The 27,178-nt window shown below is 55.6% G+C and overlaps 7 protein-coding genes and 1 non-coding gene across 8 annotated transcripts; 6 read left to right on the forward strand and 2 right to left on the reverse strand.

The window, feature by feature from the left end:
* Window positions 1-734: 734 nt before the first annotated feature.
* Window positions 735-3,923, reverse strand: J3D65DRAFT_671566 (uncharacterized protein; the record flags this gene model as incomplete). The annotated part of the gene is made up of 1 exon (XM_066803402.1): window positions 735-3,923. One exon carries the CDS (start codon window positions 3,921-3,923, stop codon window positions 735-737), a length of 3,189 nt encoding a protein of 1,062 aa, XP_066650678.1.
* A 2,715-nt stretch (window positions 3,924-6,638) lies between these two features.
* On the forward strand, window positions 6,639-8,335 carry J3D65DRAFT_596399 (major royal jelly protein-domain-containing protein; the record flags this gene model as incomplete). The annotated part of the gene is made up of 2 exons (XM_066797839.1): window positions 6,639-7,990; window positions 8,042-8,335. The coding sequence occupies exons 1-2, from the start codon at window positions 7,010-7,012 to the stop codon at window positions 8,333-8,335; spliced, it is 1,275 nt and encodes a 424-aa protein (XP_066650679.1). The 5' UTR covers window positions 6,639-7,009.
* Window positions 8,336-9,716: 1,381 nt separating this feature from the next.
* Window positions 9,717-11,686, forward strand: J3D65DRAFT_638918 (ribosomal protein S5 domain 2-type protein). Its single transcript, XM_066801661.1, has 3 exons — window positions 9,717-10,033; window positions 10,083-10,540; window positions 10,589-11,686. Exons 1-3 carry the CDS (start codon window positions 9,869-9,871, stop codon window positions 11,538-11,540), a joined length of 1,575 nt encoding a protein of 524 aa, XP_066650680.1. The 5' UTR covers window positions 9,717-9,868; the 3' UTR covers window positions 11,541-11,686.
* J3D65DRAFT_638920 (mannose phospho-dolichol synthase) lies at window positions 11,601-12,703 on the reverse strand. The gene is made up of 2 exons (XM_066801662.1): window positions 12,444-12,703; window positions 11,601-12,385 (listed from the first exon to the last, which is right to left on the reverse strand). Exons 1-2 carry the CDS (start codon window positions 12,545-12,547, stop codon window positions 11,764-11,766), a joined length of 726 nt encoding a protein of 241 aa, XP_066650681.1. The 5' UTR covers window positions 12,548-12,703; the 3' UTR covers window positions 11,601-11,763.
* Window positions 12,704-13,080: 377 nt separating this feature from the next.
* Window positions 13,081-14,393, forward strand: J3D65DRAFT_648137 (cyclin-like protein; the record flags this gene model as incomplete). The annotated part of the gene is made up of 3 exons (XM_066802370.1): window positions 13,081-13,383; window positions 13,431-13,962; window positions 14,251-14,393. The coding sequence occupies 3 exons, from the start codon at window positions 13,081-13,083 to the stop codon at window positions 14,391-14,393; spliced, it is 978 nt and encodes a 325-aa protein (XP_066650682.1).
* A 577-nt stretch (window positions 14,394-14,970) lies between these two features.
* J3D65DRAFT_671571 (uncharacterized protein) lies at window positions 14,971-18,025 on the forward strand (the record flags this gene model as incomplete). The annotated part of the gene is made up of 5 exons (XM_066803403.1): window positions 14,971-16,117; window positions 17,295-17,425; window positions 17,472-17,540; window positions 17,609-17,879; window positions 17,979-18,025. 5 exons carry the CDS (start codon window positions 14,971-14,973, stop codon window positions 18,023-18,025), a joined length of 1,665 nt encoding a protein of 554 aa, XP_066650683.1.
* Window positions 18,026-19,683: 1,658 nt separating this feature from the next.
* Window positions 19,684-19,776, forward strand: J3D65DRAFT_t143. The gene has a single exon. It is a non-coding gene; the product is annotated as a tRNA-Lys (tRNA).
* A 1,359-nt stretch (window positions 19,777-21,135) lies between these two features.
* J3D65DRAFT_648138 (Phosphomethylpyrimidine kinase-domain-containing protein) lies at window positions 21,136-26,265 on the forward strand (the record flags this gene model as incomplete). The annotated part of the gene is made up of 15 exons (XM_066802371.1): window positions 21,136-21,188; window positions 21,379-21,560; window positions 21,644-21,763; window positions 21,813-22,477; window positions 22,522-22,696; window positions 22,766-23,061; window positions 23,116-23,141; window positions 23,183-23,196; window positions 23,636-23,828; window positions 24,056-25,058; window positions 25,098-25,212; window positions 25,268-25,375; window positions 25,805-25,933; window positions 25,983-26,141; window positions 26,219-26,265. 15 exons carry the CDS (start codon window positions 21,136-21,138, stop codon window positions 26,263-26,265), a joined length of 3,285 nt encoding a protein of 1,094 aa, XP_066650684.1.
* Between the last annotated feature and the right edge of the window lie 913 nt (window positions 26,266-27,178).

A 27,178-nucleotide genomic window follows, 5' to 3' on the forward strand; every position in this document is an offset into this window, starting at 1 on the left:
AGAGAACAGTGACGAAAGAGAAGAAGCCGAAGAAGCCGAACTGTAAAGAGACAAACAGGAGGTGCCCGCCAGATGCAAAAGGTGTGAGTGAGGTGGAGGATTCCGTGGCTTTTTGCTTTTTTTTTTTTGTTGCTTTTCTCGACGGCGTAGGGTGCGGTGCGTGTGCCACTGGCCCTGGGCGTGGCGTTCCGTTGCGCTCCATGACTGGCGACGATGGTCGTTGGATTAGGCAATGGCAATGGGCGGTTAAGAGCGTTGGTTGGTCAGCAGCAGTGTTGGCCCAGGCATCATGTCAGATCAGATGCTGCTGCTGCTCCCTGCCTTCCTTCCATTCTCCTTCTCGCCGCCACCACCACTGTTCGCCCGTCACAAGAACCGTCATCAGCGCCCCCCCTCGTCGCCACACACCCAATGAGGCTGCACACTGAAGATGCTCCGGACAGCGTGGCAGTCGCACCAAACGGCAGAGTTATTTTCCGACTAGCCCAAGCTCTTTTTCTGTCTCAGGAGACCGCCCATATCATCATAACCGCCTGCTCCGGTCGGTCATGCCTACTCGCTCGCGCTTAGAGTTCTGGCTGCTGATCGATTGCGGCCCAATCAGGCAGGAGGAGTGGCCAACAGACCAACTTGGAACATTAGGTCGAAATGTGTTGTGGCACAAAAAAGAATCACCACCAGCCAAGCTTTCAGCTCCCGACTCCCTGCCGTTGCCACTGCTGTCACCGCTTCATTCAGCTCTTGTCGCGGCTGCGATCGGGTTGCTGCTGCTTCTGGTCTTGTCTGGACGCTTGTGCGTCGTCTTTGCGGGTCGCTGCGTCTGTCGTGGATGTTGTCGGCTCAGCAGCGGCGTATTCCGCTGCGCTGACGAACGTCGTTGCACCAGTTTCGTCGCTGCCGTGGTGGCTGTGTTGGGAGCTCGACGACGACGCGTCCATCTTGCTCGAGGGTTCAGATGCGCCGCCACCAGTCAGAGTCAGATATTTTTGCCCTCCGTCGGATGCCGGCATGAGGGAACCTGTGACAGGAAGTTTTTGCCCATGTTCCGACGAGGTGTTTTCTTCTGGGCTTTTGGCTTTTGTGGCACCACTCTGTGTTCCCCATGTCGGTTTGGGCGTTATTGTCTTGAGGGGCGCGTTCGGCGCTCGATGTCTGCCTACTGGAGCTGCGCTGGAGCCTGAGTGGGACGAAGCATTGCTGCCTTTCCGCGTCTTTCCTTTTCTTCGCGCGCAGCATGTGGCGGATTCGTCGCTACTGGATGCTGCTGAGTGGGCTGAGTGGTTTGGCTTTGAGTCTCCAGCGCCATCCACTTGATCAAGGAGGTTGTCGTTGTTCTCCTCATTTCCATTCGAGGATTCGGGGGCCTTGAGAAGAAGCTCGTCGTCTGATGCTTCCACTGTTGTGCATTCCGAGTCCGCATGTCGCCGGCTAGAGGTCTGCTTTGTCCAAAGCATGAGGTATTTGCCACCGTGAGCCAAGAGTTCTTGGTGTGTGCCTCTCTCAATGATGGTTCCCTCATTCATAACCAAGATGAGGTCCGCATCCATGACGGTTGAGAGCCTGTGGGCAACGACAAAGGTGGTACGACCTCTGCTCAATTTTTGAAATGCCTCTTGAATTTGAACTTCAGTCTCCGAGTCCACGGCAGAGGTGGCTTCATCCAGAAGGACAATTTGAGGGCTCTTCAGAAGCACACGAGCAATGGCAATGCGCTGAAGCTCGCCACCGGATAGCTTTACTCCTCGTTCGCCAACCTTTGCTCGATATTTGTCCGGAAACGTCATGATTTTGTCGTGGACTGCGGCGGCGCGGCAGGCATCGTAAATCTCCTCGTCCGTGGCGTCAAGACGGGCATATCGAATGTTTTCCATGATGGAAAGGTTGAACATGGACGGATCCTGAGGAACGACTCCCATGCTCTCGCGAAGACTGTCGAGTCTGACGTGGCGAATGTCTTGACCGTCGATTTTGATGCTGCCTGAGCTCACATCGTAGAATCGCATCAATAACTTAAGTGTCGTGGACTTGCCAGAACCGGTCTCGCCAACAAGAGCGATTGTTTGGCCTGGTTCGGCTGCGAAGCTGATTTCTTTGATTGCCGGTTTACGTTCGTCGTAGGCGTAGCTGACCTTCTCAAATTCGACTCTCGCTTTGCTGACGTGGAGATCGGGTGCGTCTGGTGACTCCGGGACGCTGCTCTTTGTTTGGAATAACTCAAGCATCCTTTCGGCGTCGATGAGGTCGGATGACAGCTTGTTGTAGCAACTCGCAAGCCTCGAGAGAGGGCTTGAGAGGGTGGCCCAGTACGACATGAGCATGACGAAGCTTCCAACTGTTGCGGTACCCTCGGAAATGCGGTAGGCGGCCAGGAAGCTGACGACAAGAAGACCCAAGAGCATGATAAGACCCTCGACCGCAAATACAATGTTGTAGAAGAAAATGTACCGAACGTATGCGTCAATGTGCTCGTCAATTGCGACAGTGAGGCGGCTTTCTTCGTGTCTGGCGCGATTGAAATAGGCGACAGTCTGCCAATTGCTGACGGACTCGTACAGAATCTTGTTCTCCTTGACGTACTTGTCCACCCAGCGTCGTCGCCCTGTTCGGTTTAATGTCGTGAGTTTGATCGCTGTCCAGATATAAGTAACGGCGACCACGACCACGGTAAAGGCCAGATAGCCGTCAAAGAGATTGGCGAGGTACAGAAAGACGACGACCAGATCGATGAGGAGAGGTGCCGTGTCAACGAACAAGTATTCCACGAGAGAAGTGAGAGAATGGCCTTGCTCTACCGACTTGAGCAGCTCGCCAGAGCTCTTGTCGTTGTGAAAGTCCATGGAAAGGCCCATAACGTGTCGAAACGCAGCCACGGTCAGCCGCGAGTAGGCAAATTGTGTCAAAAGACACTGAACCAGAACCATTACACCGTCAACACCAGCTCTTGACTTCAGGATGCGTAGCCCGATCCATATGGAAATCTCCTTCCATGGAACGTGGTGGGTGCCGCGGTCCTCGGTCAATTTGTTGGTGATGATTCCAATCTGGCGTGGTATCAAGAGGTTGAAGACACGCTCTGCAAGTATGCAAAGTGTAATAATGAAGAGGTAGAATTGCATCTTCCGATTCCTGGCTGGCCAAATGAGGGGGAGAAATATGAAGAATTGTTTGGTATAACCCCACCAACCTCCCTGCTCGAGCACTCTCTGGCGCAGTTTTTCTTGGGTCTTTTTCTTTTGTTCTTCCTGTTCGTCCATATAACTGTCTCCCCGCTCTTCCGATTCGGTTTCCTCGGTGGTTTCGGTCGTTCCATAATTCTTGCAGTCTCTCTGTGTCTCGGCCGTGCCGTTTGCGTCGGCTCCAAGTAAAGGCTGGTTTTCCTCATCGGGACTGGAAAATTCTCTTTTGCAGGTCCACTCAATCTTGATGCCAAGTATTGACAGCGCGAAGACCATCGAGATTCGCAGGATTGCAACAGCCTTTTCGATGACGTGAAAAGTGCTCTTCTCGGTCTCGGCAGTGGCCGACAAGACAAAAATGGTGATTTCGAGCGCAAGTGCAGTAGCCCAAGTCCCAGTATAAGGTAGCCATCTTGGCGAAGTCGAATCGACCAGAATGAGGGATATGACGCCCCACACGAGAATTGAAGAGAGGACAAATATGACTTTGGTCTGTCCGGCCCACCAGCCATGCTGGACCAGACTGCGGATGATGTACGCCGCTGCTTCACCAACATATGTGAAGATGGTCAAGACTACCAGTGACTGGACGAGGAAGCGCCATTTTGGCTGCACCGCTCCTTCTTTGGGCGGCAGTCGTAGAGCAAAATCGAAAATGATAAGTCCCAAGAAGCATATCACCAGAAGAAAAGGGTAGAGCTGGCGGATGATGCCCAAGGCCTGAGCTTCGTTGGAAAGAGATTCCATGGTAACGTGTGCTTGAGTCGGTCGAGAATGCCGCGCGGGTGGTCGCGCCGGTGATGGAGGACCGGAGTTTTTTGACAAAAAAGAAAGGGGAGGTTGTTAGGTCAATTGTTTGACAGCGGCAAACATGGGTTGGTTGGACACGGGCGAGAAGGGCTGTATGGAGCGAGTAAGAGTTGGTTAGGTATCAAGTCAGGAGAAGGATTGCGGCGAGGGTTCGGTGGTCCTCGATATGAGGTGAGGCTCAGGGCTGGTGACTGCGCGGGAAAGGGCAGCTGCAGAAGCACATGCGCGACAGGGCCGGTAGAGACTTCTCTTTTGCTTGCCACAGCGGCGTTGGCATGCGTCGAAGGCAACGACGCCCGAGGTCAAGAGTTGCAGTTAATCCGGAGAGCTGGGGCAGAGGCACAGCCCCTGACGCCTAAACGCCTCGAGGTATAAGCTTTTGGGGTCCAGTAGTGTGCGGTCAGCCAGAACAAGGCCTTAGGATGGCCGAATGTCCAGTGAGCTAGGGCTCCAACGAATTCCTGGTTGCCGAGTGGAGTCGACCGTGTATATAAGTCGGTTTCGAAAATTCCAACACAGGACCGAATGGCCGGTGGACAGTTGCTCCGCACGGGCTCTGGCACCCATGTAGGCTGAGTCATCCGAGATCCGCGCAGCGAAGCGCAGCGCACATGGTGGACAAGGGAAGAATGCCGTACCGAGCAGCGATGCAAAGGAGGAGCCGGAAGCACACGGTCGTACAGCAGCACATCGTGCCTCGCTGCGGGCGAGCCAGTCAAGGTCAGCCTTTACCGCTCCTCTGTGCCTCTGACAGCCTGCTTCTCGCCCTGCATTCCCACTAATAAGCAGCCACCCATCGGCGTTCGTCGTAGGCCAGGTGACTTGTATGGGCGCCACTGGCAGAAGATGTGCATGGCAGCCTTGCTCTGACTTGATGGCCGCTCCCATGGCTGCGGGGGATTGCATTCATCACAACCCCCCTTCCTCTGTCACAGCCTGAATGGAGCATTTGCTTGCTTCTTCTCCCTGGACGCTTTTTTTTTTTGTCTGGCGGCGTCGTCGTCTTTTCGGTAGGGCTGAGCCGAGGAGCGCCTCCGTCCATCATCGGTCGTGGCATTTCCACGCGTAACCGGCTCCCTCGGTCCCAAGCTCTTGCCATTTCTTCTTGCCGGTTGCCATTAAGGGAGCTTAGAAGACCTATACGGTCCATGTGGCCGGCGCCTCTTCGTTTCCGCCTCGGCTGCCGGGCTCCGTCTGTATGGGCTGCTGTGCTCCGGGCCCTGCACAATGACGGACGGCAAAGGGCGGTCGACGGGTGCCGCAACATGATGGCGGCTAGGTTGGACACAAGGCTGCCGGTGATTCAAAAGGTCGGAGGGAGGACAGAGCAGAGACTCGAAAGGCATGGGTCATCTTAAGTGGAACATTGTTGCGGCTGCCTGAGGTCTGTCTTGCAGCTTTGGGCATCGAGCACGTGGAGGACAAGACCTGTCACTGTAGCTAGCCGGCCGCCTCGCGGCATGAAAAGGTGACGTGCATAGGGGAAGCGTTCGTGGCATATCGTGGGTAGAGCGGGCTGAAGAGAGTTGCTGGCGAACCAAACACCCATGATCGGCGATTCCGGGTGGGTTCATTCGCTAGCCAAGGGTCAAGATGGCTGCGGTCGCAATGGACCTGGTGCACGACTGTGGCGATGTGGGCTTGTCTGAAGGTGTGTTTGGAGGTCTTGAATACCCATCGAGCTGCTTTTTTGCTTTGGGTTCGGAATGTCGGATTGAAAGGCTCTTGTGATGGGGAGTTGTTGCAGAGCTCTTGCGGTCTGGCTGGAGAGCCGTCTCGGTGAAGATCTCAGCAACTACTGCTATCTGTTCCGCCTACTTTCAACCATGACAAGTCGAGATCATTGCAGCCCAGCAATAGCTTCCAGATGTCTCAAGACATCAACAAAGTACCAAAGCGAACAGTACATCGACAATGACACGAGTAGCAAGGATGATGCCTCTCCGCGGTCGGCATCACGAACCGCCTGTACGGAACTAGTCCTCATTGGCCTGTTGACAGCACAAATGGTCCGAGGCTTGGTAGCGAAAGTCGTGGCACACATAACCCCCATCATGATGCTCGACGCTTGAATGCTTCCCGTCAGTCACAGTCATAGCGTATGAATGCTCCTCATTAGTTGTAGTTATAGCATATGAATGCTCCCTATTAGTTGCAGTCATAGCGTATGAATGCTCCCCATTAGTTATCAACTACCTTGAGTAAACTTCTCTTGTTGTGTGTACCACAACCTTTGTAACCAAGCCTTAGTCCGACGGCAACCAACGACGTCACCGTCTCTCTGAACCATTTTCCAAATTCTAGCCAATTGCACTATTTCTACCAGATTAAGAATTAGCTTAGAGAAGAGAGTTTTGATCCCTTACCTCTCGTATATTAGTGGATTGATAGGGCTAGGGAGATTGCGGGGCTTTTCCTTTCGCAGTTCATACCCGGCGGTGACAACAAGACTATTGAGCTTCTGCCAAGTTTTGAAGAGGCTGTCTACTCTGCCACAGGCTAGGCTAATCACTTCGAATGTCGCCATCAACTGGCTTCTGGTCGTTCGTTGACCAGTGTTGGCGAGGTAGGAGACCCTTTTGACGATACGAAGAGAAAGTAAAAAGGATTCGTATAGAGAGACGACGCGTCTACCAAATATCATTGCCTTACCCTACTACCTCCCTCTTGCCGTTCTTTCACTTTTGACTGTCGGAATCCCGCAGTTCCAAGGTTGATGCTCTGGAGCCGCGTCACCAGCTAGCCGTGGGTCAGATATGCCAAACTGGCTCAACTTTTCTTCACTTTTTCGAGTCCTATTTTTTATTGCCCGATCTCGGTACACGTCGTGCGTCTGGGCGACTTTTTGGCCTTGGCATATGGAGTCTTTGAGGATCTAGCTCATTTCACGGAGCCCCCTGAGCATTTCCTCGCGATTACAAAACTCGATATCAGCCGGGTTTCTCGCCCTTCTCATTCCTGCAATTTTTCAAGACAGCGAAAGATTTGTTTCTTTCAGATACCCCGTTCCGGAACTCTCCAACATGTTCCGCCTTCTCGCCACTGGTCTTGCCCTCGCGGCTACCACGGCGGCAACTGGCTATCCTGAGGGGTCTTCTTGCCCGGTTGCCCTCTCTTCGCTACGGACCAACGACACTACGATCGGGCTCTGTCCCACGGACTTTGATGTGATTGGCGGCGAGCTCCAACCGGTCCACGACTGCTCGAAAGCGCCAACTGGAATCGCTGTCGACGCCTCGGCAAACATCTTCTTTACTTACGCGCGCAACTCGGAGCCCCAAAATTGGACTCTGACCAAAGCCGTCAACTTCACGCACGAGGAGCCCTGGCCGAGCGAGGCGTGGCAGAACTGCGCAACTGGCCAAAATGCTAGCGAGTGCTTTGTCAATGTGCAGAACCTGGTCCTCGATGACAACGGTGTCTTCTGGGTCATCGACTCGGGAGTCCCACACGGCGCGTCGTACCCCCTGACCTACGGCCCCAAGATCCTGTCCTTCAACAGCACGACGGGCGAGCTGATCAGGACCTACGTCTTCCCGGCCGACCAGTTCTACGCCAAGCTCCAGCTCAACGACCTGCGCATCAACAACTCGATCGGCACAGGCGGGTACGCCTTCATCACCGACGACACCAAGTACGGGTCGATCAGCACCATCGATCTGGACAGCGGCAAGGTCGTGCGGCACCTGTACAACACGACCTTCACGACGCCCGACGACCAGTTCCTCAGCTTCTACAACGGCGAGCCGCTCCGCAACTGGAATGGCACGACCTGGAGCCCCATCACTTCGGGATCCAACGGTATTGCCCTCGCCGGAGGCAATGTGTACTGGAGCGTCAAGGCGAGTCATCGGTGGTATTTTGTCAGCCAGGAGGCGCTCGTCAGAAATGACGTCTCCGACGAGGAGCTCGCGGAACTGATCCAGGTCCCCGGAAACTTGCCCAGCGAGACGGCTGGGTACACGGCTGATGATAAGGGGAGGTTGTACATTACTGCCGCAGCCGTGAGTGTTTCTTCCTTTCTCTCTCTTGCCTCCTAACGCATGCCTCTTTAGCAATCCGCGATTCTCTACGTCGACACACAGCAGTCCGAGGTCACGCAGGAGATCAACGGTGTCGCAGCGGGCGGATCCGGCCCAGTTCCCACGGCCAACTACCTGCTCAAGACGCTCGTGCGCAGCGGCCTCGTGCAGCATGCCGACACGGCGTGCATCCTCGACGGATGGCTGTACTTCAATACGAACCAGCAGGGCCTGGGGCCGTGGTCGCAGTACAAGAATGTTGACAAGCGGGTGGGCCCGTTCAGGAGCTTCAGGTATTGGATTGGGAGGGGCCCGGCGCCGGCATAGAAGTGATGTTGGGGCCAGGGAGCTGTCGAAAGTTGAGTTTTTTGGAGGGTTCTTAGACTGGAAAGAAGGGGATAGATAAAAACAAAAGTAAGACGGAGTGACGCCGGCGCATCTAGAAAGCACTTGCAGAGAACAGATCGTCTCGTATAGAGATAAATCACCTTGTTGTCTTCCGTCTGGGCATGGCATTTAGCAGAAGTCATAAGTTCCAGAAGCCACTCTAGGTATTCCATTCACCTCTTACCTCCTGAAATGATCACAGAACGAACCTTCTTATCATCCGACGCCGAACCCTCCCCCGATGTCACATCCGCGATGGCAGATCAGTCGGTCAGATCCGTCCAGATCAAATCGCACGAGTCAGAGGAGCGATTTCGTGAGCGTCGTCGGCAGCGCCCAGGTCCTTGGCGCGGTTGTTGAGGCGTTTGCGTTCGGCAAGTTACGCGGGAACGAATCTCACCAGGGCCTTTGGATTGGTCTGTGCGAGGTTGATGGGGTCTGGGGGGTGGATGGGACAGGAGTGACGATGCAAGTAGAAAGTGACTGCATCCTCCAGCGAGAAAGCCAGCCGGGCAGCCAGCCGGGCAGCCAGCCAAGCGAAAGAACATTGCCGGAGACTTTTTTCTTTTCATTCATTTTTCCTCCCCGCAAATGGATGGTGTGTCTGTGTCCAGCACACGAGGCTTAGTCCCCCAATCACTATTCCGTATGTAGTTGATGCTTGAACGCTCCCCGTCAGTCGCAGTTACAGCGTAAGAATGCTCCCCGTCAGTCGCAGTTAGAGCGTAAGAATGCTCCCCATTAGTTGCAGTTACAGCGCACGAATGCTCCTCCTGTCTGTCATTGCCCATTTGCCAGCTTGAGCCGCCGCGCCTGGAATCGTCGAATGCCCTTCGGTATGCGGGAACGCAAAGCGAGCCATGGACTGGAGTGGCTGTTTTTGACTTGGCGTGGCCGTTCTCATCCCTTCAAAAATGGGCTCCCTTTTTTCAACGTCTCCCACGCTACTCTGATCGGGCCTAGGAATGTCGTCCTCATCGAACACGTGGTGATACGGCGTCCCGAGCGCAGGATCGCACTGTTGTGTACGGTAGTCGGCCTTGTGTTGCATTGCACGCTCCAAGGTTTTGATGTTGTCAAACCTTTTTCACCCGCTTCAGACGCCAGTCTCGATCAAGTCTCATCAATGTCGTCCTCGCAAAGGCCAAACATCATTCGGGGCTGTCGACAAGGCGCCTCATTGATCCATTCGTCCAAAGGTCATGATGCGGCACAGTGTTCGGAGCAGCCATGAGCCCCGGGCTGTGAATGGCGGGGCAGGCGGGGCACCGCCGAGTCCTTTTAAGCAGCCGTTTGATGTCACGCCGACAGCTCACCCACACCACCCACCTCCCCACATTCTCTCTCGTTTCCCCGTGGGCCTTTCCTACTACTTCACCTGCACTCTCCGCACCTTGATGGTTGTGCTGCTGCCAAAGAATCTACCGCCCGTCCAGTTTTTGAGTCCCGTCGCACGACCGCCCCACCATCGCCATGGCAGTACCGACTGCGAGTTCGCTGAAGGACATTTATCCTGAAGACGCCATTCCTGTGCAGCAGAAGCGCTGGGAAAACCTGCTCGCCGCCTTCAAGACCAACTATGGACGCCCTGCCGACTTTGTGTCTCGTAGCCCAGGACGCGTCAACATCATCGGCGAGGTGGGTCCGCGCTCCCTCTGTAGCAACCAACAATGCTGATTCGATCCAGCACATTGACTACTCGCTCTACGAGGTGCTTCCTATGGCTGTGACTGCCGATGTCCTCCTCGCTGTCGCTGTCCGTCCCGCTTCTGAAGGCCCTCTGGTTCGCATAGCCAATGTCAATCCCGAAAAGTTCGGGACGCGCGAGTTTGAGATACCGAGACAAGGCGAGATCGCAATTGACGCCACCTCACACGAATGGACCAACTATTTCAAGTCTGGCTTGCGCGGTGCATCCAAGCTCCTGGCGCAGAAGAAGGGCACGGCAGACTTCGCCTCGGTAGGCATGGATATCCTGATGGATGGAACCGTACCGGCAGGTGGAGGCCTGTCGAGTAGCGCCGCCTTTGTCTGTGCGAGTGCACTGGCTGTCATGAAGGCAAATGGCGAAGAAAAGGTGGACAAGAAGGAGCTTGTGGAGCTTGCCATAGTGTCGGAGCGCGCCGTTGGCGTCAACTCTGGAGGGTCAGTCTTCTAGATTTCCTACTTGGATCATACTAACGTGCCACGCAGCATGGACCAGTCTGCCTCTGTCTTTTCGGATCGTGGTAGCGCTCTTTACGTCTCCTTCAAGCCTGAGCTCTCTGCGAGGGCCATTTCTTTCCCGCATACCAACCCGGAGCTTACCTTTGTCATTGCGCAGTCTTTCGTGGCCGCGGACAAGCATGTCACTGCGCCGGTCTGCTACAACCTGCGCGTGGTCGAGTGCTCCCTGGCGGCAGCCTTCCTGGCCAAGATTTTTGGGCTGAAAAAGCCCCTTCCCAAAGACTCGTCCCCTCTGGGCGTCAGTCTCCGTGGCTTCCACGACGTGTTCTTCGAGGAAAAGGAACCCAAGGCCAACAATACTGCAACGCCGTTCGAAGAATTCCAGAATCAGCTTGAGGAACTTGTCCGCATCACCGGGGAATACCTGCCGCAAGAGGAGGGATACACACGTGAGCAAATCGCAGAGATTTTGGACGTTTCTGTCGACGAGCTGAACCAACGCTTCACTTCCCAATTCCCCGTCCGCGCGGAGCGCTTCAAGCTGCGGCAGCGCGCCCTCCACGTTTTCAACGAGGCTGTTCGCGTGGGCAAGTTTTTGACACTTCTCGACCACCCGCCGGAGCCCAAGAATGGCAACACGAAGGAGCTGCTGCAAGATCTTGGAGCATTGATGAATGAAACCCAGGAATCGTGCCGCGACCTCTACGAGTGCAGTTGTCCGGAGCTCGACGAGCTGTGCCAGCTGGCCGTCGGTGCTGGCGCATTGGGAAGCCGACTCACTGGTGCTGGCTGGGGTGGTTGCAGTGTACACCTCGTGCCAAAGGACAAGGTGGAGAAGGTTAGGGAGACGTGGATCAACAAGTACTACAAGAAGAAGTTCCCCAACATCACAGACGAGAAGTTGGAAGAGGCCATCGTGGTCAGCAAGCCCGGATCTGGCAGCTCAGTGTTCAAGGTCACCGGAGATAGTGTGCTCTGAACCACTGGCTCCTGAAATACCCTCGAGCAATCCCCTTTGCATCAATCTACTCTTGGATTTGCTCCAGCATAGTAAATAATTAAACTTGCTCATATAAATAGGATGGCGGCAGCACCACCGCATGTCAAAAATTGGTATTCTCTGATGATTCAGGCCTTGCCGCGCCTCCTTAAGCCCCAACGCCGATTTTCAATGCCAGCGACATTTCCCTTTTTCCACCTACTCAAACCTTGGCCCACAGACTGAGCACGCCCTTGGCGTACTCGACGATTTCGTCGCCACCCAGCTTGCTCTCGCCGTACAGACGATCCACAAACGTAATTGGGACCTCGGCGACAGTAAAGCCCATTGCCTTTGCCCTGACCATCATCTCCATCTGGAAAGTATATCCCTTGCTCTCAGTGCTCGTAATGACCTTTTGCAGCACCTCCTTCTTGTACAACCTGAAACTTCCAGTCAAGTCGCTGACGCCGGGCCTCAGGACAGTGTCGGCAAACAAGTTGGCGCCGCGCGAAACAAACTTGCGCTTGAGATCCCAGCCATAGACACCGCCGTTGCCGGCGTAGCGCGTGCCGGTAACAATGTCGTAGTTACGCGTCTTTTGTACGCGCACCATCTCGGCAATGAACTTGGGGTGGTGGCTGAAGTCGGCGTCCATGATGATGACGAAGTTGCCCGTCGCAAATTGCAGGCCATGCACGTACGCGGTTCCCAGGCCGAGCTTGCCCGCGCGCGGCTTCAGCACGACGCGCGATGGGCTGTAGGCCGCCTGAAGCTGCACGGCGACCTCTTGCGTGCCATCGGGCGAGCCGTCGTCGACAATGATGAGCTCCCAGTCAAGGCCGCTGGGGGATTGGTGTTAGCCGTTGGAGATGCGAAATGTTGCGTTGGCTTCGCCCTTACTTTTCGGCAAAGGTTTTGGCGAGCAGCCAGGTTATGATGGGCAGGTTGCGGCGCTCATTGTAGGTTGGCAGGATGATGGAGTACTTGTTGCTCTTGGAGGCCATGGCGGGCGAGTTGGGTGTGAAGGAGTGGCTGCGGGCTGGCGTGGTTTGAAAGGAGCGTAGCGGAGGACAAGGAGCGGACGGCGACTGGATTTGCGGTCAAGGAGCGAGGAGGAGCACTGGCTGGATGGTCATCCAAAAGTGTTGGAGCTGGACAGGGTTGAGCTCAAGCAGCGAGGGACGGGAGCAAGGTGTCCCGACACGTGATGGACTTGGTAGGTGTCCGTGCCAAGCCACCGGAGGGTCCCGCCAGTCGCCCAGTCGGATAGCATCCAGCCGTCGCAACGGTCCACTGCGAACCACTTTCACAACCATCTTCACTTCACTTTGTTTCTTCATTTGATTCACACGCCCCCCGTCCACATGCCTTGACACGCCCTCATCGGCCGCTCTGATCTTTCCACCGCCAAACACGAATGTCCGCGTCGAACATTTCCCTGCAATCGGCTTCGCCAACACCTCCGCAACCTTACTGATTCGCGACCCAACGCGCCATCTCTCTCCACTTTAAACTCGACATGCCTTCGACGCAGACCATGGCCGCACGCCCGCGCGAACGAGTTGAACGCCCCCGACCGCCGAATCCCGTCGCCGCGCGAGCAGAACAACAATGGATTTTCACCGAGGAGGAGCTGCTGCACACGCCGTCGATTGAGGATGGAATGTCGCCCGCCGACGAGCGGGAGCTTCGCCGAAAAGGCATGAACTTTGTTGTCCAGGTTGGCGTTATGCTCAAGCTCCCGCAACTCACGCTTTCCACCGCCGGCGTCTTTCTCCACCGCTTCATAACGCGCAAATCACTGGTCAACAAGGATGGACACAAGGCGCTACACCACTATGTGAGTTGGGCCAATGCTTCTTGTCGGCGCACCTAACGCGACGTTAGCAAATCGCCGCGACATCGCTGTTCCTCGCCACCAAAGTTGAGGAGAACTGTCGCAAAATGAAGGAGCTAGTCATTGCCTGCTGCAGGGTTGCGCAAAAGAACCCCAACCTGCTCGTCGACGAACAGACCAAGGACTTTTGGCGCTGGAGAGATACGATTCTGTACCACGAGGACGTGCTGCTGGAGACGATTTGTTTCGACCTGACGATCGAGTCACCCTACAAACTACTGTTCGACATGCTCAAGTACTTTGGGTTGGAGCATAACAAGCGGGTACGAAATGCTGCCTGGACATTCATTAACGACAGTCACGCAACACAGCTGTGCCTCCTGTTCACCTCGCGCACCATCGCGGCGGCAGCGCTCTACTGCGGTGCCCGGCTGTGTGACGTCAGCCTTCCCGACGAAGACGGCAGACCGTGGTGGGAGTCGCAGTACGTCAAGCTCAAGGACATGAGGCGCGCATGCAACTACATGGCAAGCATCTACGAAAAGGCACCGGTCAAGGAGGGCATGGAGAACATTTACGTAGGTCTACGGACCCCCGAACACGGCGACTCGATGAGCGCAGCAACTAGACTAAGGACATCCCAGACGCCAATGAGTCCTGCAGCAAGCTCCGTCAGCGTCGACCTCACCGGCAGCGAGCAGGGGGTCAAGAGGTCGCGCGAGGAGCACGTCAAGGGAGACGACGACAACGCGGCCAATGGCGAAAAGGAGCGGCACGCCCAATCGGAGACGGACAGGAAGGATGACGGTGCAGCCGAAGGAGAACCAGGGCCGAAACGTCTCAAGACGGCGTCGAATGGTGGATCTGCAGAGGGCGAGCCGGGCCCGAAACATCACCAAGCCGAGTCCAACGGGGCATCGGTCGAACGGACGCAGGGTTCTGCAGGAGCAGCAGCGAAAAAGACGGCCGGAGCGGACGATGACCTCAGCGAGGAGGGCGAAGTGGAGGAGTAGTGCTCCCCCGCGGGGTACGGGTGCAAGAAGCTTCTTTTTTGGATGGAAGACAAGATCCAGACAACAAGGTGTTGAGGGTTTTGTCAGCGATTCCGTGGGGTGTCGGGCGATGAGTTATCAGGATCAGTCAACATTTTGGCATCAGCGCTGGCGTTTGTCTTTTTTTTTGGGGGGGGATGGGTGCGATGGGTTTGGCGTCCATGCAAGAGGCACGGAGCGACAGTTGGCGAGGATGGCGAGCAGTGAGTATGGTCTCATTATTGATTTCCATGCTTTTTGGATGCAGTCGGTCACTCTGGTGGTGAGCATCACCTACATAACCGATGCGCCAGGGGCACCGACCAATGGGGGTGGAGAGGTTGTCGTCATTGGGGCACCCTGATGGAGCAACAGGGGCCGGGTCGCGGTCGCGGCCTCGCCCGCAGTAGTTCCACTTCCGTTCGCTCTTCGTTCCGCCCACTCAGATCCACTCTGCTGTTTTCGTTATGCTGGCTTATCGCTCAGACAGATTCTTGTAAAACTGCCCGCGCTCGCTGCTGCTGCTGTCGGCCGTGGTGAGTTTGCAAAATCCTCCACCATGTCGATGCTTGCCCAAGACTCCATGGCTGCCTCTCCAAACCCTTCTCCCTTCCTCCGCCTGCCCACGGAAATCCGCCTCATGATTTACGAGCTCCTGCTGCTGCCAGCGACCGCCGACATGCCTCTTCCGCGCAACAAAAACACCACCACGGCCCAGGACTCGCAAGACAACGCCGACGACCCCAACCCCCTCGTCCCTCCCCGTACCCTTCAAATCCGCACCATCGATCCGCAGCACCTCCACAAGCACGTCCACACCAACAGGTCGCGTTCCACCCGGCCCGCGTACCACGCGCGCAGCACCGCCATTGGCGCCTCGCGTTTTTCCACCAGCGGCACGCAGCCAACGACATACACGCTGCGGACGAACCCAGGACTGCAGGGCGCGACGGGGCTGCTGGGGGCGTGCCGGCAGGTGCACGACGAGGCGGCGGCGGTGCTGTACTCTAGCTACGCCTTCGACTTTGACACGCACATCGAGGCCGTGGAGCCGTTCCTGTCGGCGCTGACGCCCATCGCGCGCCGCAGCGTGACGCGCCTCGCGCTCGTCAAGGGCGCGCTGCCCGGCGAGAAGGAGTGGGACCGCGCCGAGTGGAAGAGCGCCTGCGAGTACATGGCGCGCGAGCTGCGCCGCGAGGAACTCGTGCTCGAGCTGGGCGTCGTCGCGGGGAAGCCTGAGAGCAGGGGGCGCAGGGAGAGCAACTCAGACGCGGGGGAAGACGACGATGATGGAGCTGTCGATGGCGACGGCGACGGCGACAGCGGGGGCGATGGCTGGGACGGCGTGCCCGAGCTGTCCGTCGACCACTTCCGCCTCGTGCAACCGCGTCGCGTTGCAAGCAGAGCCGACAGCGGCATCGCGACGCCCACGTCACCCGTCTCGGAGGCTGGCGGCAGGAGCAGCTCCCCCTCTTCTTCCCCTCAGCAGCTCCAACCGCATCTCGTCTACGGGCTGGGCCTCAAGGCTCTGGCTGGCATTGACTTCGAGTGGGTTGAGCAGCTGGTCGTCGCGTTGCGCGGCTGTCGCGACGTGCGGGTGCGCGCTGTCGTCGAGCGCTGCGCGCCGCCCGGCGCCAACGAGATGGTGGCCTTTTGGGTTAGCTTTAGCAAGAGCGTCGAGCGCGCATTCCGTGTGTGGTTGAGGAGTATGATGGTGGCGTAGTGGAAAAGAAAGCGGGGGAAGGCGGAGACTGCTCAAGCCGTAATGTGTAATGGCAGGCCGGCGGGCAGATGGACGGAGAGCCAGGTAACAAGTGTCTCTCTGTCTATCTGCATGCCTGTCAAAGACATGCCAGCGCCATGTCTACTGAGAACGGGTGGCCTTGTCGAAGTGTCTTCTTCCTCAGCGAAGATCACAGCAACCAGACAAACCCACCACCCACAGGAATCAAGAGAAGCGAGGTCGATTTAAAGTTTGGAACTCCCAAACCAAAAAAGCGGAGGAAGATGTCGGGGTCGATTGGACGGTGCGCAGCGTTTCGTGGAGAAGTGGTACCACATCATTCGAGGTGGTTCGACCGCACTTCACTTGCCACCCACGAGGGCAAGTCGGTCCGGTCCGGATGAGATGCAATGCGTTGGCGTCGGTGTCGTTGAACTTGGTTCACAACTCTCCGCCCTTTCATTGTGCCGTATGTCGGGTTTTGGTCTAGCGACAGCGGCTAGGGGAGGAAGAGGAGCCAGAAACGCGGCGACAGGCATTTGTTTTCCGTTCTGGAACGCTGCTCTTCGAGTCTTTGTTTCGGTTTCATCACTAAATACCTTCCCTACCTTGGGACAGCGAGACCGCAGCGGGTGTCGAAAGAAATGAGGCCTCCTGGCAATATGGGTGCGTCTAGGGAACAGTCATTCGCTGGTACAGCTGCGTTCAAGGAGCATTCGTTTACCGCCACAGCTGCGGCTAAGAAGCATTCATGCGCTGCCATAGCTACGCATAGGAAGCTGTCATTCAAGCAGCGGGAGGTGGGAGTAGCTGGTAGGTGTTTTGGTTGGAGTATCTGTCGTGGGCAAGCGCTGGAGTAGGTATGGGAACTGAAAATTTGATTACTCGACTTTTGTGTTCGCTTGTTGGATTGTCTGTCTGTCTGTCTGTTTGTCGCCCTCAAGCTCTTTCACGATTTCTTTGCACAACTTGTTCATGAGCCACTCGCGGAGGATTCGAGGTGACTGCCCGGACTCTCCCTCTTCAGCAACAGACTGCGATATTCGCCGGTGTTCAACGGAAGTGGGTGCAAAAAAGCCTTCGCCCGAGTGTCGCAGGCACCTACCTCTTCAACAGCCGCGAGATCACCGACCGATTCCACTACCTACTTATTTCTCCAGGCGCTTCTCGTTTCTCCCTCAGCCTCACAACCATCCTCCCTTCGAATCTGCCAGATCATCGACATTACATCCTTGCCAGCATCAATCGTCCAGCAATCGCCATGAAGCAAGATGGCGACAACACCAACAGCGTGAGGTTCTTGCCATAGTGCTACGCTCTATTCTAACCAGGCGCAGCAGGTCGGCAACTCTGTTTCATGTGCATCGAGCAGAGATGAGCAGGAATACTACGAGAAACTTGGCGAGGTAAGTGCGCGTAGTCGCAATGGAGAGGTCTGTCAAAGATGGAGATTTTGCTGATCAATTGCGCGTAGCTTCAGAAAAAGCTCCGCCTCAAGTGGCGCTACGAGCGGGCGTACCGCCTCACGCGGGAGCGGGTTCGGCAGGATGTCAAGGCGATGGATGAGGACATTGCCACCTGCCGTCGTTTGGAGGCAGACATCAAGTTACTGAAGCTCCAGCGCGAAGCTCATGCGAAGAGCAGTGAAAACTACAGCAAGATGTTGGATGCAGGTGTCGCAAGGATCTTCCAGATTCGAGACGACATTCCCCGCATCAAGATGGTCGCAGAACTTGTAGAGGAAGGTGAGTACAGAAACAGAATGTGCCTTTTATGAATGGATGTCCTCCTCGGAGCGTTAGGCTGGCTCGCAGTCTTCAATGCTGATATTCGCATTTTCATAGGTGTTCTAGAGCCTTGGACAGCCGACAGTGAACTCAAACGGGAGTAAAGTGCAGGTGCATCATCTGAGGGCGCCGCCAGCAGGCCATCAGGCAGTCACATACCAAGATTGGCCATGTAAGCACATCTTCGGGTCACCCATCATCTGCAAAATACAACATCACAACGCCTCAATCCTTGATCTTGTATCATTCTCATCCTTCTTCATCCCATCTCACTCGAGCAAGCCCTGCAATCTCCCAAACACATGTCACTTCCGGAAAGGTGAACGATTCTGGACACTTCACGCTGAACGCCATTGAAAGTGAGAAACTCTCATCTTCGGTAATCCGCGCAATATGACTAACGGTTTCAGTCACATCACATCCACACGCTTGAAGGATCTCCACCTCAACGACAGATCCTTGATCAGTTTGATCTGGCAACTCGTTTCATTGTGAGTCTGATTTGCTAAGTGAAATCCGACCGCATGGCTGACAACCTTCTTAGCTGCTTTTGGAACACACGACGAGAGCTCTATCCTATCAATATGTCGGTCGCTTGGAAAGCGATAAACAGAGAGCTTGGAAAGCAACTCCGAGTAGTGGGGAAACAAATTGAGCTGGACCGCAAGAAGCTTGACAAGCTTAAAGCCAAGGAAATCAAGGTCGCAGAGATGAGGAGAGACACGAATGACAACAAGATCAGACTGGCGTAGCAGCAGAAGGCAGACATTGGCCGCACTTTCCACAATCTGACCACTCTTGAGGGTGTGAAAGGCGAGCTGGACGAATGCGAAAGGTGGTTCGTGGCGATATTGCGGAAGAACCCGTATCCAAAGTCCGCAGCCCTCTTCCGGAAGTACCTTAACGAGATCAGAGAGTTGTGGGACGACGGCAAAGCAGGCTGCCCTCGCGACCTTTACGAAGAGATCCAAGAAATGTTTGCAGCTCTCGATGAGGCTGCGGAAGCTGCGGGCGTCTCCTTGGATTATGAGCCTGAACAGAGATAGGCCAGGAGTGGTCTCGATGATTTCTTTACACATGGTCTTTCAAGTTGGGAAGGTTTCGGATTGGAAGGCACGACTTCACACAAAAGTCTTTGGTTTTGGGTATCTGCAAGACGGTTGGGGGCACTCTTCAAAAGTTCACCACGGCGGGGGGCTGCGAAAAGGGTCATTTGGTCACTGGATAGTCCTTTAGTCTGCATTTCGGACAGCTACTCATGATCCAAAATTCAATGGAAAATTGTCTCCACAGAACTGGTGTCGTAATTACAGAGGATGCATGCCTTTCTGAATTGATCAGGGAAGCTTTCTAGAGATTGGCGCTAAACAAAAGTGCACATGCTGCGGCGCTTGAGTGTGGCTTTTCTGGAAGGTTTCCACAAGTGTTGGCGTGACATCACTTCAAGTGAGAGCTCCATTGTCAATAGTTTTGGACTCAAGCAAGACGTAGTTCGATCAGGTTGGATGAAACCAGTCTTGAGAAAGAAGAATTTAGAGTGCGGCTATTGAAATGTCTTTTCGGCCTTGACAAAGTGTGGGGCAAAAAACGGCTCGCTCTCGGCCTAAAATAATTTTTCGTAGATCAACAACCATCCAAAATTACAGTTTGATGGCCATGAGAGATCAAAGAATGGTCGAACCATGCAACTGAGCCTTCCGAAAGCTTTTTTAATAAGTATATAACTTGCAAAAGCTCAGTAAATCCCAACAACAACACAGCTGCCTGGCTAGCTCAATCGGTAGAGCGTGAGACTCTTAAATCACCTCCAAAAGGCGATATCTCAAGGCTGCGGGTTCGACCCCCGCGTTGGGCTCAATTCCCTCATCTTTTGGATCAGTTTTATACTGTTTGTGGCGGCGTGGAGAAGCTTTTTTGGTGTTTTGTTGCAGAGTCTGACAATGTCACGTGACGACGGAGATACATCGGGCCACGTGCCGCGGCTCCGCCGACGCAAATCCCCGGCCAATCCCACGCGTCGCGACTGCCTCTTTTTGCAAAGACAAGCCCAGTCGACAATTTGGCAGGCCGTGGCGAGAGTTGTCGGCGTCGAATTCTACCTCCGACACTTGGCTGCAAAGTGGCATACACAATTCGGCATCCATTACTTCGCGCTTTCGAATGCTCTTCAACACCGTTCTTCGAAGATTTTAAATATTCTCCAGTGCCTTCTGCCCCAACGGTGTCAGATTGATTACTTGTTCCAGCGGACGAACACTGTCCATCGACTTTACTGTGTGCCGCTACCTTTACTATCGAGCCTTCTCCGCACAAAAAAAATACGATTGGCTCGCTTCAACGACTGTCCAGAGCGCACGGCGCAGAGGCGGGGCTTTGCGCCAACTTCGAACGTCGCGTGGGATGACACGGGGGGACGGAAATTTTTGAGATGCCTAACTGGGGTTGCGCTGCAACGAGGCAGCAGAGAATCTTTTGTGGTGGTTTGGAGGGAAATGGCTACGACGGCTACTCTTGCATTGAAAAGACTAGATTCAGGGATTGCGGGCAGAGGTCTGGAGGGAGATGATGGATGTGATCTGTGTACTGCACATTGAAAGAAGTGGTTGCTGAAATGCGGCCACTACTTTCAAGTCGGTGCCACAGTGGGTGTCAAAAGAAATGAGGCTCTCCTGGTCTGTCTGCCGCAATAAACGACCACTTCCTAAGCGCATGTATAGGTGTATGAATGCTCCTTAAGCGCAGGCGGAGTAGCGAATGAATGCTCCTTGAGCGCAGGCGAAGCAGCGAATGAATGCTCCTTGAGCGCAGGCGAAGCAGCGAATGAACGCTCCCTAGACACACTTGTTGTATTGCCAGGAGTTGTAATTTCTTTCGACACCCACTGTGGTGCTGGAAGAAGTATGCGAGGCGAAAGAAGTCGTGACGCAAGCCAAAGAGAGAGAAAAGGGTTCAAGATGTTCATCAGTACATCAAAATGTCGACGAATTCGACTCTGTTTCTTTGCCAGAATCAGAGCATGCAATAGGTCGCCCATGACTACAGCAACGTCTCAAGCCAGCAACTGGTGACGTCTCCGAGTTGGCTCCGGCAGCGGCAGGCAGGCGCGTGCGCGTCTCACCCCATGCCACCATTCTCTTCCATATCACCATTCCTCGACCAATTGCTGCGTGGGCCAGCTTGACTCCAGCACCGCCAGAAAAGAAAATTCCACGCCATGGGCCAACAAAGAATTCTGGTGATAGCGGGCTCGGACAGCTCTGGCGGCGCGTAAGTCCCCCCAAATCCGGCACTCCCACAGCGCAACCACAGCAGCTTCGACTCGTACCTGCCCCTCCACGTGCATGCCTGCTTTCCCCCCGCTCTGCAAAAGTAGATGCAACGAGGTGCTGCATGTTCCTGAATTGTGCCTTGTCCGGGATTGAGTTCGAGTTTGCTGATCAGCATGTTTTGTGCGTAGCGGGCTGGAAGCAGACCAAAAAGTTATCGCGTCGCATGGATGCTATGCAATGACGGCAACGACGGCGCTGACGGCACAAAACACGCTCGGAGTGCACGGCATCCATGTAACACCGTCTAGCTTTGTGCGCAAGCAGATTGAAGCATGCCTAGACGATGTGGGTGTGGATGTGGTCAAGACTGGTAGGTAGGAGTGTCTCTTTCCAAGCCATTTTTCCTTTTCGTCAGCGTCATCATGGCCGGGTTTTGATTCGACTTGTTGCAAGGCATGCTGGCTTCGGCCTCGACTGTAGAGGTGGTGGCCGAGGCGCTCAAGAGGTACAACGTGCCCGTTTCCGTCATCGATCCTGTAAGCGTTTCCTTGTCCGTGGGAAACATTTTCTCACGTCCGCCAGGTCATGGTCGCAACGTCAGGGGCACAGTTGCTCCATGAAGATGCCGTGGAGACGCTCATCTCTCAACTCCTGCCGCTCGCCACCGTCGTGACGCCAAATGTGCCAGAGGCCCTGATGATACTCATGCATCGGGACGGCCAGGGAGCCCCACGGCCAGAACCAACGACGGTGAAAGAGCTGATTGCCATCGCCCAAGCCGTTCGCGAATTGGGCCCTAAGTACGTTCTGCTCAAGGGCGGACATGTCCCCCTTAGCAAAGACCACACTGCTCCGGCCAGCGAGGCGGACCGTCACGTGGTGGTCAACGTCCTGGTAGGACCGGGCGAGCCCATCATCATGGAGACTGGGTATCAGAAGAGCAGAAACACGCATGGCACCGGCTGCTCGCTCGCATCTGCCATTGCCTCGCGGCTGGGTTTGGGCATGACCATGGAGCAGGCAGTCAAGACGGCCAACTACTACATCGAAGCCGGAATCCGAACGAGCAAGGACCTCGGGAGCGGGAGCGGCCCAATCAACCACTTCCACTCGACATACATGCTGCCCTTTGCGCCGGGCCGCTTCATCGAATATCTCCTGGACAGAGAAGACGTGCGGGGGCCGTGGAGAGAGCACACGCATCACGACTTTGTCAAGCAATTGGCAGACGGGACGCTTCCTCTCTCCAAGTTCCAAAACTACTTGGTCCAGGACTACTTGTTCTTGGTGCGTGGATGCGTATGAGACGAGAGAGACGCTGACCTTGGCAGATACAATTCTCGAGAGCAAACTCGCTGGCAGCATACAAGGCCAAGGACTTGGACGACATCAACAAGTCGGCGAGGATAGTGTTGCATATTCAGGAGGAAATGGGGTTGCATGTAAGGTACTGCCAGGGGTTCGGGCTGACCAAGGAGGACATTGAAAGCCACGAGGAGCACCAAGGTGAGTGACGGAGAGACAAGGAGCGGTACGACATGTCAAGCGGTTTGTTGCTGACGATGGTGCCGGCAGCGTGCACAGCGTACACGCGGTACGTGCTGGACATTGGGCAGTCGGAGGACTGGTTTGCGCTGCAGGTGGCGCTGGCGCCGTGCCTGCTCGGCTACGGACACATTGCACGCAGGCTGTTTGACGATCCGGCAACGAAGCGCGAGGGCAACCCGTACTGGGATTGGGTTTTGCAATACGTGGCAGACGACTACACCGCCGCGGTGCGAACGGGCGCGGAGCTGCTGGAGAAGCACGCGGAGCGCCAGTCGCCGGCGCGGATCGAGGAGCTGGCGCGGATATTCATCCACGCGACCAAGGTGAGTTTACGTCCTGTGGTAATGGATGGAGTTTGCATGCTGAGAAGAGTTTAGATGGAGACGGGGTTCTGGGACATGGGGTCACTGTAGAAAGGGATGCGGCTGAGGGAGATGAACCGAGGGATGGCGGTTGTAGTAGGCGATGGTTCGTCCGGAATAGAAGATGGACAGGACAGGGTGGACAGGGTGGACAGAGAGGACAGAGAGGACAGAGAGAGACAATGTGAATAGGTCAATCATTGCACACGGTCGACATGATCGGGCGGCGATGCGACCGTGTGGGTGGCGGGTGGCCAGGAAACCCTGCGCAGACAATTTTTCCTGGCGGTAGGGCGGACCAATGGCCGTGGCGCGCAAAAAACCCAGCGCGGCCTGGTCTCGGCCCGAAGTTGCCTCCTAGCGGACGTAGAAGGCCCAGGTCTGCGCTTTCCGCTTTTTCTCTCAAAAACATCGCCCTCACCACTTCCTCCATCCCACTCCCTCCACTCGCCCTCTCATCGCCTCTGACGCGACCAAATCCTCATCTCCCTCTCTCATCTCCATCCCGACTCTCTCGCGCGACGCTGCTCTCAAGCCGCGCCTAATTTCACGCTCTTTATCACCCTTCTCCGGTCCCTACTGAACCCGCCTGCGACCATGTCCTACGGCGGTGGTTACGGCGGCTCCCGCGGCGGCGGTGGCGGCGGCGGCGGCGGCTACGGTGGTGGTAGCAACGGGTACGATAGCTCGCGCTATGGATACAGCAACTCCAGTCACTATTCCAGCGGGTATGCCCAACCCACAGGTCTAGATATGGCCGGCTGCGCCGACAATCCATTTTCCTTCCTTCAATCCCCTCACCCCATCTCCCTGCTCGCGAGAGCGTCCTTGCCAACGCCGTCTCGTTGTCCTTGACGACACGCGCTGTTTGGCGACGCTCTGGCGGTAGCGGCCAACATTCCAGCTCACCTCGCCTACGACGCATTCAGAAACGCGCTGACTTTTACCCCAACAGATACGGCGGTTCCAACGGCTACTCCAACGGCGGCAGCAGCGGCGGCGGCTACGGCGGCGGTAGCAACGGATACAGCGGTGGTGGTGGTGGAGGATACGGCGGTGGTGGCTACGGCGGCGGCGGCGGATTCGGTGGTGGTGGAGACAGAATGTCCAACTTGGGCGCTGGCCTCAAGGCGCAAAACTACGACCTCAACTCCCTCCCCAAGTTCGAAAAGTCCTTCTACAAGGAGCACCCCGACGTCGCCGCCCGCACGCCGGCCGAAGTCGACGCTTTCCGCAAGGAGCACCAGATCGCCATCCAGGGTTCAGATGTCCCCAAGCCCGTCACCACCTTTGACGAGGCTGGTTTCCCCGGCTATGTCATGAACGAGGTCAAGGCCCAGGGTTTCGAGAAGCCCACCGCCATTCAGAGCCAGGGTTGGCCCATGGCCCTCTCTGGACGCGACGTCGTCGGTATCGCCGAGACCGGCTCCGGCAAGACGCTCACCTACTGCCTTCCGGCCATTGTCCACATCAACGCTCAGCCGCTCCTCGCTCCTGGCGACGGTCCCATCGTCCTCATCCTGGCCCCTACCCGTGAGCTCGCGGTTCAGATTCAACAAGAAATTTCAAAGTTCGGCAAGTCGTCTCGCATCAGGAACACCTGCGTCTATGGTGGTGTCCCCAAGGGCCAACAGATTCGCGACCTGTCCCGCGGTGTCGAGGTCTGCATTGCCACCCCCGGTCGTCTCATCGACATGCTCGAGTCGGGCAAGACCAACCTCAGGCGTGTCACCTACCTCGTCCTCGACGAGGCTGACCGCATGCTCGACATGGGTTTCGAGCCCCAGATCCGGAAGATCATTGGCCAGATTCGCCCCGACCGTCAGACTTGCATGTGGTCTGCTACTTGGCCCAAGGAGGTTCGCCAGCTTGCGTCCGACTACCAGACCGACTTCATCCAGGTCAACATTGGTTCGATGGACCTCTCGGCCAACCACCGCATCACCCAGATTGTCGAGGTTGTCTCGGAATTCGAGAAGCGCGACAAGATGAGCAAGCACCTCGAGCGGATCATGGACGACAAGGCCAACAAGGTCCTCATCTTCACAGGTACCAAGCGTGTCGCCGACGACATTACTCGCTTCCTTCGCCAGGACGGCTGGCCGGCGCTCTGTAAGTTTGACCGCCACTCGGATACGCAAATGGACTAGGCTAACATTTTTCACAGCCATCCACGGCGACAAGCAGCAAAACGAGCGTGACTGGGTCCTCAACGAATTCAGGACGGGCAAGAGCCCCATCATGGTTGCCACGGATGTGGCTTCTCGTGGTATCGGTATGGTTGCGATTGTTCCTGCACTTCCCCTTACCCCTCTGCCTGTGCTCTTTTGCGTGATCTGTGTGATGCTCTGCTCTCTATTCTCTTGTGCGCCTTTTACTGCATTCATGACGTCCAGGGCTTGCTTTTTCCGGTTCTCCTCTCGGGAACCTTGGTTGTCAAGGAGGCGAAGCTTGCTTCTCTCACTTTCCGCTTCTCCATGTGCCGCCCGGACGCGGAGTCGGATGATCTCTTGACTTGCTCGAATTGTAGTTCCAAGGTTTCCTAACCCACAGATGAGGACTCCCTAGCCTTGCCGGCGCACCAAGGATGCCGTGACTCCTTTGCGCACAGAGAGTAGTGCATGCAACATACTGCAGCTTCACGCGATCAAAGATTGCCTCGCTCCGAGACTTACCTCAAGGCTAAAGCTAACTTGCTGTCAAGACGTCAAGAACATCACTCACGTGCTGAACTATGACTACCCCAACAACTCAGAGGACTACGTTCACCGCATTGGTCGTACTGGTCGTGCTGGTGCAAAGGGTACCGCCATTACCTTTTTCACCACTGAGAGTAAGTTGTCCTTGCACTTCGCCTTTGTCCAGACGCTAACCCCTCGCAGATGCCAAGCAGGCTCGTGATCTCTTGCAGGTTCTTATTGAGAGCAAGCAGCAGATTGATCCTCGTCTTTCCGAAATGGCCCGCTACGGAGGTGGCGGCGGCGGCGGCCGTGGTTGGGGCGGTCGTGGACGCGGAGGTGGCGGCCGTGGTGGTGGCCATGGTAGGTTTTCCAGGTATTGAGCTGGTCAAAGAGTCAGAGAATGACCAGAGCCTCTACCGTGGGGGCGATGCTTACAGGTTACTCCGGTGGAAACTCTCAGCCTCTTGGTCGCAACAGGTGGTAAACACCCCAGCATGATCAAGTCCATGGCTATCCCGTCTGCGACGCCCGCAACCGGTGCCGACTGCACGTAGGCTTCGAACATTTTGTGTTGAAATGTCCTGCGGGTTCTGCGTCCAAGACGACGGTGGTAGGCCTCGATTTTACGGCAAAAATCACGGCGTCGGAGTGATGGTGTTCAGGCATAGATAGGCGGTCTGCTTTGTTCTTTGCTTTTTCTCTTTCTTTTTTTCAAAGTCCTACTCACGTGAGTGGGTGTCCCTTTTCACAAGATCGGGCGGCCGTCATGGGGAAAAAGATGGGTGGTGTTTACTACTACCAGCGGGCAGCATCAAACGGTCCTGGATCGGACGGAATCACCTTTTCACTTTTCACTTTTCGTTTTTCCTTTCCCATCCCCTTGAGTCTTAATTACTACAAGGTGGACGTGTCGGAGAAATCATGAGCCCAGTTTCGGTCTCGGTGCACACAAAATCATACAACTACAACACAACACACATGCCCCCCCAAAAAAATCATTTCTGCGATGAGGCGGGAAGCTTGTTTTGTTATCGGAGAGAATGATGGCTAGACGGCGGTTGACGCTACAGTATGGGCTTGCATTATTTCCTTGACGCTTTTTTGTTTTCGTTGTTGCTCTTTTCCTTGCCTGGCTCTGCTACTACCACGACCACACCACCATCACCATACGCACATGAACTTTGTTACGGCAAACACACGGACCTCTGGGAATAGAATCGAACCGACATTTTGCTGCTGAAGTGCCTCTTGTTTTCGGTGTGCGCGCGCTTTGCTTCGTTTCGCGGGTTTGACGATAATTGCGTCTGTCCGATCGCCCTGGACATCTGTGCTACATGTCCCTCTTCCCCGTTAGTCTATTCGTCCCTTCGCCTCGCCTTCCGCATCATCAAGCTGTC

The sequence above is a fragment of the Phyllosticta citribraziliensis genome (genome assembly GCF_038025025.1).
Source record: "Phyllosticta citribraziliensis strain CPC 17464 chromosome Unknown J3D65scaffold_13, whole genome shotgun sequence".
NCBI classification, from domain to species: Eukaryota; Fungi; Ascomycota; class Dothideomycetes; order Botryosphaeriales; family Phyllostictaceae; genus Phyllosticta; species Phyllosticta citribraziliensis.